Source organism: Colletotrichum destructivum, chromosome 5, assembly GCF_034447905.1.
Source record: "Colletotrichum destructivum chromosome 5, complete sequence".
Lineage (NCBI taxonomy): Eukaryota > Fungi > Ascomycota > Sordariomycetes > Glomerellales > Glomerellaceae > Colletotrichum > Colletotrichum destructivum.
In genome coordinates this window covers 2,723,853-2,737,947 of record NC_085900.1, presented here as the reverse complement: position 1 = coordinate 2,737,947, position 14,095 = coordinate 2,723,853, and the positions used below count along the sequence as shown (strand labels likewise).

Below are 14,095 nucleotides of genomic sequence, written 5' to 3'. Positions count from 1 at the left end.
GGTGCTAGCCAAACTGCCCAGTCAGCTTCCAATCTCAACGCTTGTTAAACATCATGCTACTTTACGAATACAAAGTCTCCTCCCCCACCTCCGCCTTTGCTGCTTACAACAACGAAACACAACAATAACTTTGAACTCAATACAATGCCACCTGTTAGTTCATATGCGCATGTTTTCGAACATCTTGTCTTGATACTGATTTAAATTCAATGCGCAGCGACACCAAACACTGCCCCCGGCACAGACCGCCGCTGCCCGCGAAGCTCTGCAATCATTCTACTGCAGCCTCTGCTCCAAGGGCTACTCCCGTATGAATGACTATGAGGCCCACCTTAGCAGCTACGACCACAGCCACAAGCAGCGCCTGAAGGATATGAAAGCCATGGTCCGTGATCCAAACGCAGGCGCCCGGGCACGGAAAGCTGAGGCCAAGGCCGATGGACTTGTCAGCATCAAGCTCGCCTCCAACGAACAGCCGCAGCAGGCCGCCGCTGCGGGTGGTTTCAAAAAAGGTGGCTTCAAGAAATCAGGCTTTAAGTCGGCATTTTCCTCGGTCGACGCCCCGGCTGTACCCGCGCCGGATGCGCCGAAATCAAAAATTGGTCAAGCACTGGAGGCAGACAGGCTTGCGAATGCACGTGAACGGGATGCTCATGCTGAAAGCGATACGGAAGATGAGGGCTACCAAGTCTACGACCCACGACATCCGACCGACTGAAGTCCCGACAGCAGATGTACAAGCCAGTCATCGAGCAACGTCAAGTGCTAGGAACGTGCCAGCCCGCGGGGCAAATGCTGCGCCAATCCGGCTTCAGAACACATGCGAGGAAAGATTTGTTTAAGAGTAACAAAGCTACAGCGGCGAAGCATTCCAATTTGCACGGGTCTGGCGCGCCTCAGGTGAGGCGTCGTATTCTCATTTTGGCTCGGCCGCTCCAAGCAGTACGCAATCGGACACCTAGCACATACATACCCAACTTGCCGTGGCAAAAGCCTATCGAATCTATTTACAGCATGGCTCAAGCGCAGAGCTGGATTCCGGTTTGGGCCTCGTCTTCCGCGGTCCAGCTAGTTGAACTGGGATAGATCCTCTTCAAGTAACCCCATCATATACTGGCTGCCTGAAAACCAGTTGCCCAGTTGAGCAGTCTGCAAGGTGGGCTGAGATATTTCGCCTGTATCCATCCCCTGAGCAGGGCATTCCGTTGGCGGGAACCCCAGCGCACTCAAGTATACGTCAAACTCATCGTTGACCGGATCGCGTTCTTCCGACTGCTGGGATTTGCCTTCGACGTACAGCGTCGCCACGTTGCACAGCATTGAACAAAGCTGGTGTAGCCTCTCGACAGGTTCAGACAGTGCGCAGGCGGGCCGGAGAGAGCCAACAAACTCGTTCAGTCGCTTGAGATCACTGGCACTCGATGTGTCAATGACATGACAGAAGAGGACGAAGAAGGGCGTGAATGGGGTGAGTAGAATAGCCCTAATTTAGGTCGGTCAGGACTGCAGCCACGGAAACATATCACGCTGAAAGGATGCGGCCCTTACCAATGGATATATACTGCCTTGAGGTGCCGCCCCTCTTCGGCGATTTTCTGCATGCATTCAAGATGCAACTGCATAGAGAACCGCGCTGTGTCGATACACTCTTGTGTAAACCGAGTCGGTGAGCCCTCTGGTGCCGGTAATGCTCTGTAAATCAACGTCATGGTCGAATGGAAGGTCAGTTCATCGCCCCTAAGATGTATGTCCAATATGGAAGAGGCGTTCAAAGCTTTAAGACCAAAGAGGGCTTGCTCCCGCACCTGGGATGCGGCGGCCATGATGGTCTTCTGTTCGCTTTCCAAACGTCTGACTGTCTCGATCCGTTCTTCTTGAGATTGGTTGAGGGCAAGCGGGCTATACCTGTATTGGTGTCAGTCCCTGATGGCGCATGGCACGAGTAAGGGGGTTACTACTGACAATTGCTCGTACACCCGTTGTTGAATCTCGGATTGCTTGATCCAGGTTGTGATAATGGCCCCCCAAGGATCTGCGACCATTGTGTTGTCAACTCTCCTGGGCAAGGTGACATCCCAATCCTGAATGACAGATGCCCTGCCGGTCCTGAGCGAGAGAGTCTTGTCGAGCATGTAAACGTGCCAGAACAACAGCGTCTTGATGTCTCTGGGTCCGGCACTATCGCTCCTAGCCTGCGAAACGCGGTGGTAGCCGAGTGTCTGACACAAACTAGCAGCAGTAGAGGTGAAGAGCCATGCTAGGGATGCATTCGAAACGTCTACAGAGTAAACGGCCTGGTATGTTCGTCAGCGCTGCGGAACCACCTCGCAGATGCGGGAGATAAGACATACGGCTATGAGCAAAGCTTCGATGCTCTCGACCTTGGCGGGTAGCATGAGTGGCAAGCAAGCTAGAGCCGTTTCCAGGTTGTTCCGGCACATGTGCTGATAGCTTTCAAACTCTTCCCGGGACGTACCGTCTGGTGCGAGGTATGCTTGCTCCATGAAGAGATAGAAGAGCGCGCCGTTCACGATGATGAACGTTGTGTCAGCAAAGTTGTCGGTGCAAAAATAAACTCTTCGGCAGAGCTCAGCTAGATCATCAACATCTAGAAACGAGCACGCGAGAGAGAAGATGCTGGGGGGCGAGACTGCCATTTTGTTAATCTATACTGACTTGCCGTACGCCAAAGACCAGACCGCACCTTTCATGTGTTTGAGCAAAGCCACGACGGCATTCATAGGTGGCATAGGCAGGTCAGCCAAGCCCCCTGGCGGTAGCGATTGTTGGGTGCGGAAACGGAACTCCCGAGTGGAGGAAGTCCTGGATTGCATAGAGACAATCTGACGGAGAGCGGAGAGTGCGGCGTGCATGTTGGGCGCGACGTCTTGGAGCGAAGTTCTCTGTACGGCACTCTCGATGAAGTCGCTGGCAAACATGGTATGGGCGGTGAGTGAGAGTTCGCCTTCGAACGCGGAATCCGAATCTGCGCCGTCGTGGGTCAAAATGGAGACATCCCCGACAGTCGATGCCGAGGGCGTTACGTGTCTGACCCTGCTGGCGTCCCACGTAGCGTCGCCCACGCTCTGGGGGTTGTTTGTGAGGCTCCGTAGCAGGTCTTCAATGTTGGAAAGTCGTTCCTCGATCAAGTCAATCTTCTTCTCGCTGCGTAGAGCAGATCGCACGCGTCAGTGACTCTCCCGGTCAAATATCATAGATGTGGCACAGTAGTTTCCAGGTCGAACCAGCCGAACAGCGAGATCCTGTTGCCATATGATGCGAGGTACAGAACGGGGTGACAGGAAATGAAACGGGGAGAGGGTTTGAAGGCGTACTATTGAAGTGATATGAGCACTCGATGTCTTTGCTCTTTTGGCTTTTGACCAACGCCATTGGAGCTGCAGGGTCGCTGTGTTATGCGGCAGTTGGAGCAAGGTGAGCTCTTATCACACCGGATCTACAACCCAGGGCCATGATCAGGCCTCCTGTCAGCCAAGCCAGAATACCATAGCATGCAGGGCCCGCCTGTGCTAGCGGAAGAGGGGTCATTGGAATACAACAATATCCGACCAAAGCGGCGCATAGACGGAGATGGCGTCCTCTGTCGTCGATAGAACAGCAAACACGAGAGCAAATGGGGTTACCAACTTTGCGGGTGCGACATTGATCACACTACGCGATAAAGCGTCAGAGTCAGTAAGTGGCCAAAGGATGATAGCTGTCTGGTGAAGCAAAAGGCCCAATGGACCGTGTGACTCGAAATGTTCTGAATGTGGAACGTACAGCTCGACGAAGGCCCTGATCATCGGGGCCCGCGGACCGGGGATCTGACTCCATGTTGGACAGCGGATAGCGGCAACGAACACGCGACCCTGCGGCGTGCCAGATGTATGCTCTGCGGTAGCGATATGTGCCAAGATGCGCTGTCGGGTTGGGGGGCGGGGCACTAGATGGATAATCTGGCTGGACGAGCGGTTACGCAGGCGAAATCAATGGGTTATTATTTGCTTCGGGAATGGAGTTAGGTTTGTGTACCGTCACAGACCAGTTGCGCTGTGACGCGGACGTGGGAGGGAAGGTGTGGCGTGTTCGACACCGATGGAATCGTGAGAGCCCAGGTCAAGGACGTTGGGCAACGTGGATCATCGAAGAGGGGGGGCCTGGGTGTGGCTGTGTGTCTCGTTCGTGGATAGGTGAAGTGACAACGGAAGGGGGTTAGTCTACGACTTTGGGGGGGGGGGGGGGGGATGAACGACAACAACAAAAACGGCAAACACGGCGACACGTCCGAGAGGCCTGGCCGGGCCTGTTTGATACTCAATCGGGATGTGATGTGTTTCTTCGATCAGTCAAGCCTCAGCAGATGAATGCGGTAGTGTTGATGACCAAGGAGGGAAGCGCTTCAGACGGAGCTGGCGCCGAATATTGGGGGGAAGTGAGATGCATGAGCAAAAACCCCTCTACTTAGGTGCTTTCATCGAGAGAATGGTAGCTAGGTATTGGGAGCAGAAAACCCTGTGTCAAAAAGCATACTCGCTCACTGAGCGCTTAATATGAGAGAGCTCAGGCCAACAACCAACAGGAACGGACAAGGACAGAATGATTGTAGCAACGGATCAGAATGTACGCTGGCAAGGGTACGTGTATCCCTCCTATGTTGTTCGAATCAGCAAAGTTTGCATTAATACCTATACTAGCACCAGGCCAATGTCCATTTATTAAGTTCGACCACGGACTTCGTCACGGGTCGTGGTACACACTGCTGGTGTAGGCGCGCCTCTTCCATCAACTCAAATGATAGCAGTGGTCTCGAATCCATATGCAGATGGCCGGATTATCTTCTCCCATGCAACCGTGACGTAGAGCGGGCATCGGCGAAGCAACAGCCCCCCCATACACAACATTGTGCAAAACCCCAAGACCTTCAGCGCTTTCGATCTGGGTGCATGCATCTCAAATCGAGGACAACGTACAGAACGCTTCTTTTGAAGCGGCCCGTGTTTAGGTAAGTCTGTGTACCTGTTTCTTATGTACCTTGTCCCAGTATACGGGTTCGTTCGGCCCTCCGCGGACGCCCCGTAGACGTCGCCTTCACACTTGCAACTCATCAGGCTTCGCGGAACAGACTATATCCATGGCCAATTCAATGCTAGACAACAACGGCTGCACCGGGCGGGTCAAGCTTGACATTAAACCCCCATGCACTTTTGCTCTCATCCTGGTCATCCTCGCCATTCTTTAAAACTTTGCATCAGTGCTTTAAGCTTCGTCGCATCACCAGCTCTCATCGGCTCGGTCAGTTATCCCTGCCCCTGGTGCAATTTCAATTCATTGACCCTGTCGCCCCGCCAGCTGCTTCAGGACATTCACTCGAAGCCGAGTGCCCTCCACCCTGTCCGAGGTGTTCGCGTTCCCGTCAGCCTCCAATGACGAGTCAGCGGCGAGGACAGGCCAACTGTCCGCCCGGAGGTTCGAGCGCAACCCCAGTGCGTTGATCATCTTCCACAACGCTGTCCCTAGCGGCCATCGTCAATCTCGAAAGTCACCCCAGCAGAACGCAGAGACGTTAGCCGAGGTTAAGTCAGCACGTGCGTCTGTTCGGAGTGAACCCTACCTTTTGGAGCTGGGAGCTGGAGCTGAAAACTGCTATCATCATCCCTTTTGCGCAGAGCCTACCCAAGACTGGCCTCTGTTCCGTGTCGCAGAAGCCTGCAAACGCACAGCCCAAATTTTCAACCAGAGTGCGGGTAATCCTTCCGGAGCCGTTCCGCCCCGGCCCGATCCCGGTTCCTATCCGCTCCGGCTCCGATAGACCCACCAGGCGGCGATCGGAAGAATGCTAGTTACCCTAGTCTTGATTACCAGCTGGTGAGCTTTTACTGCGTCGCAAAACCGATACAGGTTGGACCAGAAAGTGGAGGGATCGTGAAGTATGGCGCTATGTTCCTGTTCTCGAAATTCTGCAAGTGTACAGTCACTCGTTGTTGCCATTAGTGGACAAAGACCCAGTCTATCTGTGGATTTTTGATTACTCTACGCGAGACTCCTGATTCTAGTTGGTTGTACGGTGAACGGACCCACGTATGTCGTTGTTGTGCCGCCTTCCAATCCTCATCGCCTCTTACATCCACCCATAACCTCCAGACCATCCAATGATCATCTCCTCGTGGGAGAGCTTCCACTTTAAATACCCATGGACGGCCAGTGAGTAAGCTGTGGTTCTCTCTAGTCTGAGCTACATCTATTTCATGTTAGCTGACGCTTGGAAACCAAGCATACTTCCTATCCATCACAGCTTCTTTCGGGATATTTGCGATCCAGGAAAAGCCAATCGTCGGTACGGTACCCGTCAACTTGACCATAGCCGCAACCTGTACTGTAAACGACGTAGGCCACGAATCCCGCGTCCTCGCTAGCCTAAATAAATGACCTCCCGTCAAAAGACGAACCAGAGCCTTTCCAGTTCATCGGGGATGTCTGGCGTTGAAGCTTTACTCTGAGTAACCTTTCCAACCGACATTTTGAGTTCACTAACGGCCTGGGCTTTTCGGGCCCGGGTACAAGACTGGAGTAATCATCCGGATAAGCGGCTAAAAAGAAAGTATAGTCCTGGGACACGATGAGTGGCAGTATGCGGCATCGAAAAGTCAAATCTTGGATGATGTCAAAGATCAAGAGCACAAATTCAAGGGGCTGGGAACAGTCGCTCGGCCGGTGCAGCAAGTACCTAGGCACCCCTCGCCGTTAAAGATAGATTATTTGTAGTAATACTGCAGGCCGGAAATCCCACCCTATCAAGATTCCAACAGGTTGGAACGGCTGAAAAGGGTTGAGGACTGTATATGTAAGGTTTAAAAGCACCATGGTCATCAGGGAAATCGAGCGACAAGGACAATCAGGCCTTCTGTTCGTAGGCGCGAAGCTGAGAATGAGGAGAATGTGAAGGTTGAAGGGGGCTTGATGGAAAAGGCGTAAGTAAATCTTTCCAGGGCTCAGGAGTAGCAAGTTGTTGTTATCGTCATAGTTGATAGAGACATCTTATCCAATCCAGAAGTCTTGTTCTTCAAAGAGGTATCAAGCGCCCTGGATCCCAGGCTAGACCGATATGGTAAGAAGCTCTCGGCAGCATGATTGTCGAAATGATGGCACTAGTGATTGCTCCCAGGTTGTGAACAGTACAAGGTTTAGACGACATAGACATATCGTCATGTTTCCATGCCCAATGATGCTTTGAATTATAGAATAGTACTATGACTGACATAGATAACTTCTTTCCGCTTGTCTTCGTCGTGGCGAACGGTAACCTGGATGGATGGGTGCGTAATGTTTAGGATGGCCGGAGACATCATCTCCACGCACCTTCGATCTCGGTTTTCCGAATCTCACAATCAGTTCTCTCTTTCTTTCTTTTCAATGTGCAGGTATGGTACGATTATGTCCCTTATAATATTACCGTTATAATATTATCACATAACAGGTGACCAAGGCATACGAAGTCGAGATGTTCGGCAGCATCATAATGCAAGACATGCCTGTATTCGACCAACCTGAGCCAATGACTTCCCAACGAGCCTGTCAACCTGCAGAGCAATGTTGGTGAAGTTCTTTGTTTCGTCAACGTTGGTTGCAACCGCGGTGTCCGTCTATATCCTGACCATTGCAACAGGACGCCGTGGCACCGTGCAGAATGAAAGCAGGCAGTCCACGAGCTTTTGATGAGTGTCAAGATTCAAAAGAACTACGATGGATGGCTTGCTTGAGCGTTGCCAGGGCCCCACCTGTGGAAAGACATGTTGTAGAAGTAAGGATATTCAAACATTCGCTGAGAAGCGCGATGACTCGGGCCTTGATTTAACAGCCCAGACCTCCCGGATGCAAGACAATATCGTCTGCCCATAGTTATGGATGGTCGAGAATTTTGATGTCATCTTTTTGTGTCTTCAGAAGGACAAAGGGTTGAGGATGGAAGCCACGGGCAGATATTGAAGAAGAGGCGCACGTACTAGGACTTGGACTTGGGTCAGTCTCCGGAGAGAGTAATTAGCTCGAGTTGATGGCTGTACCGACAGATAGCCATAAGTTCAATAATCGATATGAGAGGACAAGCAGTGACATGCCAAGAATAACAGTCTTCAGTATCCAAATTTGCAGAAGAGTCGCCGTACCGCCAACGTGCATATTGATACATGGGAGAGCGGAGATGTCGAGTGTTGTTGGAGGTTCTCGACAGTTAGATTAACCGGCATGGACTGTGCGCGAAACCCTGTCGATTATCCATGTACGACTGTTATCTTATCGGAGATCGCCATCCTGGTGCCGCCGCATGTCCTAAAGCCGTCAACTCTGAGCTGCGGCGACTCTAGCCCCCACGAGTAAGACAAACCTGGTTACAGCTCTCGCGAGACAGTCGTTGCCTACAGCCATTTCGACAATTTTCCGAGCGCCGCAGGGAAAGCTGCAGCGATACTTCCCATCCAAGTCGAAAGATGCAGCGCAAGAGGCACCATCCGCTCGCCGGTATTGAAGAGCCACTGTCCGTCTCCAAACGGGCGCGCCTCACCGCATCACATTGCAATGACTCGAACACAGATACCGAAAGCGAGCTCACCTTCGCAGCCGACGATATTCTCTCATCTCTTTCCGATGAACTTCTCGTACGCATACTGTCGTTTTTACCGACCTCGAATCTTTTAGGGATAGCACCCGTGTCCCGCCGTTTCTACCGCCTTTCCTCCGACTCCCAATTATGGCGGACACTATACTATCACCGATTTGTCCTGCCTCGTGCATTGCGAATACCCGGGTTCCGCGACGGATCTACTCGAGAAAGAACACGAATAAACTATTCTGCCAGGCGGACGCTCTGGGCTGACGGTGGCTGGGGCCGAAGATGCGGCTCCGAAGCGGCCGTAGACTGGAAGCGTCAGTACAGATTGCGTCACAACTGGGCCAGCGGGAATGCCTCAGTCGAAGAGCTTAAGGTCGGAGAAGCCTCCTCTTCTTTATCGGAGCCGCGGAAGACGCTCGTTAAGGTGGTGGAAGGCATTGCCATAACCGCAGACGGCGTTCATGGCCTACGGGCGTGGGATCTCAAAACTAGAGAACCCGTTGCCCAGATTGGGCTCAGGGACGGAACCGACGAGACAACACCGACATGCCTGGCCGTAGACGATCAACCTTTTGAACACAAGGAGCTCGATGTCTCGGTCGGTTTCCTAGACGGCAGTTTTGGTGCCTGGAGGCTTGATGTCGAAGATGGCAGGTTTCTCCGGCGGTACAAGCACGAAAAGTCCAGTAACGGCCCGCTGGCTGAGATCGCCTACCGCCATCCATTTGTCTTGACCGCAACAGAAAAATTTCTCGTGTCTTTGTACCACTTCCAGTCGCCGGCATCGACGCCCTCCTCATCGTTTTCCGGACAACACAAGGAGACGACTGCTTCCGAAGAAAGCGAAACGGATGCTGGCTCGGAAAGTGCGACTCTACAGGAATCAGACAGCGATATTGAAGAGGTTTTATATGTCGGGGCTGTGAAGAAGAGATCCGGTCGAGCCAGCCCGCAAGCCGCTGCCTCACTGCCTGCCCCGATCCTGCTGACGTCTCTCAAATCGCATACCTCGGGAGCGCCGCTGGCCTTGTCGATTCGTCAAATGGCTTCGTATGTGATTGCATCCATCGCCTACACGTTCTCCACTTTAGAGGGATGGTCTATCGGCATCCAGGATCTTCAAGTCAGGTGTCAAGGCGCAGATGGGCAGACCTCGTCGTCGGTTGTGTCGACTCGGCTGGCCTTCACCGAACCTGTCAAGGCTCCATGTTCAGTTTCTTCGGCGCCTTTAAAGACCCCTCAACGATCACACGCCTCAGCGCAAATATCTGACGGCCCCAAGACACTCTGTTATAACCACCCATATATTCTCACCGCGATGGCCGACAACACCTTGGTTCTACATGTTTGTACGTCAAATGCGACGAAGCTGAACCTTTCCCCGGGCATCCGCCTGTGGGGCCACACGTCAGGTATCGGCGACGCAGAAATCACTGCCAGGGGCAAGGCCGTGAGCGTCAGCTGTCGGGGCGAAGAAATTCGGGTCTGGGAGCTTGAAGGACGCGTCAGTGGCAAAAGCATCGCGATACAGCCAAATTTGACAGCAGAAGAGCCCGAAGAGACGTTGCCTCGATGGGATGATCGGCGAAACTGGGTGGGCTTCGATGATGAAATGGTCATCGTGTTGAAAGAAACAAAGGATGGCAGAGAGAGCCTCGTGGTGTACGACTTCTCATGAAAATAACTGACGAAGAGATACAGTAAGGGGGATGATGTGCCTTACGCTACCGACGCGTAAGACTAGGACATATTGCTAGGCAGCTGTCGCAGCAACTTAGTCCCAGGCATGTCGCCGGTAGCCTTCGCTAATTGCGCAATCAGGCTACAGGCCTGCTTTCTCGGATACTTGCTGATGAGGGGTATCAGGTAGACAAGATGGACGGCTGGTGATCCTACCACTGCCTGAGAAAGGGAACCCTTGGTCGAAGGATCAAGACGAGCACCTCATCTGTGAAGTCAGCCCCGAAACATGAGTACTTCCACCTCGGTATGGTCTGGCTGATAATGCCTTGGTTCAGAATCTTTTGTGGACTACCACAACTCTGTATCTCAATGATTGTACTTATGATCACTAGAACTTGTTGGAGGAGGTTCACAGGGGGCGTCACAATCCAATGAGAAATGTCTGTCGTCGACAAGCCCCCAGCCAGGTGCATAGACCGATGTAAGGCATCAGTACACATGGCTGGAGAGCAAGGGACAGGCCAAGACGCATCGGATATTAAGGAATTGATCAGCTCGAATGATCTGATTTCAACTACCAGGAAATGCATAAAATACTAGGACGAGTCAAAAACATCCAGATACTGAACGACGTTCCTGGTGTTCGACCACGTACATTTAATCAGTGCATAGTTTACCAAAATTTCCCACAGTTCCCCACTGAATACAAAGTTACCAGTATTCTATCTCGCCGCAACGAGTTTGAAAGCAGTTTTATCGCGGCCATGGAGTACTGGCTGACTGGGTTGTGACATGCTCGAGGATACGACCTCTACCAATTTGAACCGCAAGCATCTATCGACCAAGCTGTGGTTGACTGATATATGCCATTATTGCACACGATTGATGTGGGATTGGCAGAGAGCGAAACGGATAGGAACCACCGCCCTCTGCAATGCGTCGGATGAAACTCGTTTTCACCTCGTCACCTCTTGCAACATAGACTCGAAGGTCGAAGTACAAGCAGCGTGCTGTGTGCGATATTTCTACATAGGCCTGCGTCTAGCCTCTTTCGCACCAAGCTATCTGGCGTTCCCTTTCCAGACGAGTTCACGCGTTGGGGGAGGGGGGCTCAACCCTCCCACCATGATAAATTGATGTGATTGATAAGATTAGATCCGTTGACGCAGCCATCGACGGTAGCCAAGATATCCCCCTTCGGATGAAGCAGTCACTCCTCTGCTGTTCAATGCGAAATTTCACAGAATCAGCCAAGTCACCTGTTGCCCTCAAACAAACCTGGCCACTTTTCCTGTATCCGCGAGCATGCAGGGCCGTCATGGTCAACATGGACGAAATGTCGACTCACCTTCACCGACTCTGAGCCACCAAACGGCCATCCACATTTCGACTTGGCAGGTTGAAAGGGGTGTGAGAATAATACGGGTCCCAGTCCCTTGAGGAATTCAGGCCCCGTTTGCCCCCCACTGATTAGTCGTCTGTGCATGCCAGATCAGGCAGGCCGCTTCGGCTGCAAAGGGTTCTGTACGTTGAGAGACGCGGGGCACACCTTTACATGTGAGAATACCCCTCGTTCTGCGGGAGGGATAAGATAGCCAGGAAGGAGGGGTGATAAGGGACCAGAATGTCGTTATCGCTGCCACTCTTGCTGGCGGTTAGGCAGACAGAGCCATTGACCAAAGACAGGCCGTTCATGGGTCGATCCGGATCCAGAACTTGACGCCGGGCTAAGGCAAGGCGATGAAACGGTGCGTATCGCGCCTCATCAATATTGCACTGCCCGCGGCCGAGACGAGAAACGAGAGCAAGCGAACAACCCAACTCCATCCCCCCATTGACCGCCATCTTCCATCTTTCCTGACCCCTTCCTTCCTTTAGCCCTTCCTCTCAGCGCAGTTGAGCAAGAAGCCGGCCATTGTCACTTGCCGTCTAGGATTACTCGCCTTCGATGGGAGACGCCGGAAGGGTGCCTTGGTGTGAAAAGTCGTTCTCGCAATCAAATGGTGTAGCACCATATGACCTGCGTCGGTGATTTGGTAGACGAGAAGAGAGAGGGAGAGTATGAATCTCGACCCCCACCCAACAAACACACTTCTACATGGTGCTATTGCCATGTTTCCGGCCGTTATGGGAAGACAAAGCGGTTACGACGGTAAGACGAGGTATGACAATGGTGGTCTCACCTCAGTTGTGCCCTCGTGGCCAGCTCACTCATGCAACGGTGGGAGGACCGGCTCGACAATTGACCACCATGACGAAAACAGTGCGACAGCGAGCGACTAGGAGGCGGGATTCGTGAGGCAGGCAGAACCAGCGTCAAAGCGCACCGTCGGTGCCGTCTCATTTCTCCCTCGCAGCTCCCACGAGACCAGCGCCGCTCGCCGCCTCTGCGCTTTGTAACGATAAGGAGGGGGCTTGGAGGGTGGTCATGTGGCCGGACTCTCCGCCTGGGTGGGTGTGGTCGTTGACCATTGAACTGACACTGTCTCTCCGCCCGAGTGAGACTGACATGAGGGGATACCCCAATATAGTCCACTGTAGGCTGGTCACTTGGTGAATTGCGTTACACCTCCTCATCATCCCAGTCTACTTACGTTGATCGCTACTAGCAGCGAGGATGAACCCGATCACGGCCAACCACCCGAGAGTCCGGTGATGTGCTGCTGCGGCGACTACTGATAGCGTCCGGTCCCGCTATCGATAAGTTTCCGTTCACCGGGAATTCGACAAGACACAGTGTGCGCGCCCACTGGGAGGGGGTGGGGTTTGGCCTACTTTAGGTGACAGACAGATCTGTGAAATGGCTGCCGCCCACCGTTTCTGCATTCTAAGCGGCACGTAGGGCGTTCTGAGTTTCGTTGTTTTTGATATGCGTGAGAACCACGCCTTGGAACACCTAGCAGAGAGCAGGCAGCCGAAGCGCGATTGTCGATGGTGTAATTACCGAACGCTATATGTTCATTGGCGTAGGTATTCCCGCCCACCAATGGCTTCAGATGCCTCCACGGGGGAGTCGTCACAGAAGGCGAAAAGGGGAATGAACCTTCGGTATCACCCAGGGCCTCATGACGAAGAAAGAAACAAGACAGGGGCTGGCCAGGTATCTCTCCAGTTTACAATTTGGCGACGGACGAGCCGCGCATAGCCCCCCCCCCCCCCCCCCTTTAGACCACAGATAACTCGACACCAAGCTCTCGGACTCGGCTTGGGACTTCCTCAGCCAGCACTTCCCGTCACCACGGAAAAAGATGCGCAAGGCATCATCACAGGCAGTGCAAGCCCCGAGAATGAACGCCCCAAGCGTTTGGGGAGCTCATGTGTTGGGATGTGTTTCGATCGACCAGACACGGAGGAGCACTGGTAGGGATCGACCGAGCAAGCACAGCTTACCGAAATCTATTGGTCTGCGTCATCCAATTGCACCGAACGTGCTCTCTGTGCGCTGTTCGGAAAAGAGTCAATTACATTGGGGTAAGCCACATACCTTGGGTGTCACCCATTTCGGTTGGTTCGGGGAACCAAAGACAGGATTGATATTGCACTTTGTCCCTTGGACGCAGCGGCGCTTTGAGTAGTTGCACCGATAGACTGCTTCACCTTCGGCTTTTCAATTGGCCCAGCCGGGCAGTAAATAATGAGCCCGCCAATTCAAGGCAGTGTCGCTTGTTCATCCGGAAAGCTCGGAGGGACAGAGCCTTCAGCTCTTGCCCGGTTCAATGCCCGGTCTGGCAGAAGTCTATCATGCGGTCGTTCCATCGTAATGACGATGCTGCCTTGGCTGTTGTGAGACTGGCGTCGAGCGTC

The 14,095-nt window shown here is 53.0% G+C and overlaps 3 protein-coding genes across 3 annotated transcripts; 2 read left to right on the top strand and 1 right to left on the bottom strand.

Moving 5' to 3' along the window:
- The first annotated feature begins 75 nt into the window (after positions 1-75).
- Positions 76-727, top strand: CDEST_08377 (Putative Zinc finger C2H2-type). Its single transcript, XM_062924536.1, has 2 exons — positions 76-153; positions 218-727. Exons 1-2 carry the CDS (start codon positions 145-147, stop codon positions 716-718), a joined length of 510 nt encoding a protein of 169 aa, XP_062780587.1. The 5' UTR covers positions 76-144; the 3' UTR covers positions 719-727.
- A 153-nt stretch (positions 728-880) lies between these two features.
- Positions 881-4,247, bottom strand: CDEST_08376 (uncharacterized protein). The gene is made up of 8 exons (XM_062924535.1): positions 3,784-4,247; positions 3,649-3,672; positions 3,336-3,457; positions 2,705-3,165; positions 2,352-2,650; positions 1,963-2,294; positions 1,549-1,905; positions 881-1,483 (listed from the first exon to the last, which is right to left on the bottom strand). Exons 1-8 carry the CDS (start codon positions 3,835-3,837, stop codon positions 1,069-1,071), a joined length of 2,064 nt encoding a protein of 687 aa, XP_062780586.1. The 5' UTR covers positions 3,838-4,247; the 3' UTR covers positions 881-1,068.
- Positions 4,248-8,351: 4,104 nt separating this feature from the next.
- On the top strand, positions 8,352-10,296 carry CDEST_08375 (Putative quinoprotein alcohol dehydrogenase-like superfamily). Its single transcript, XM_062924534.1, has one exon. It carries the CDS (start codon positions 8,487-8,489, stop codon positions 10,284-10,286), a length of 1,800 nt encoding a protein of 599 aa, XP_062780585.1. The 5' UTR covers positions 8,352-8,486; the 3' UTR covers positions 10,287-10,296.
- The last annotated feature ends 3,799 nt before the right edge of the window (positions 10,297-14,095 follow it).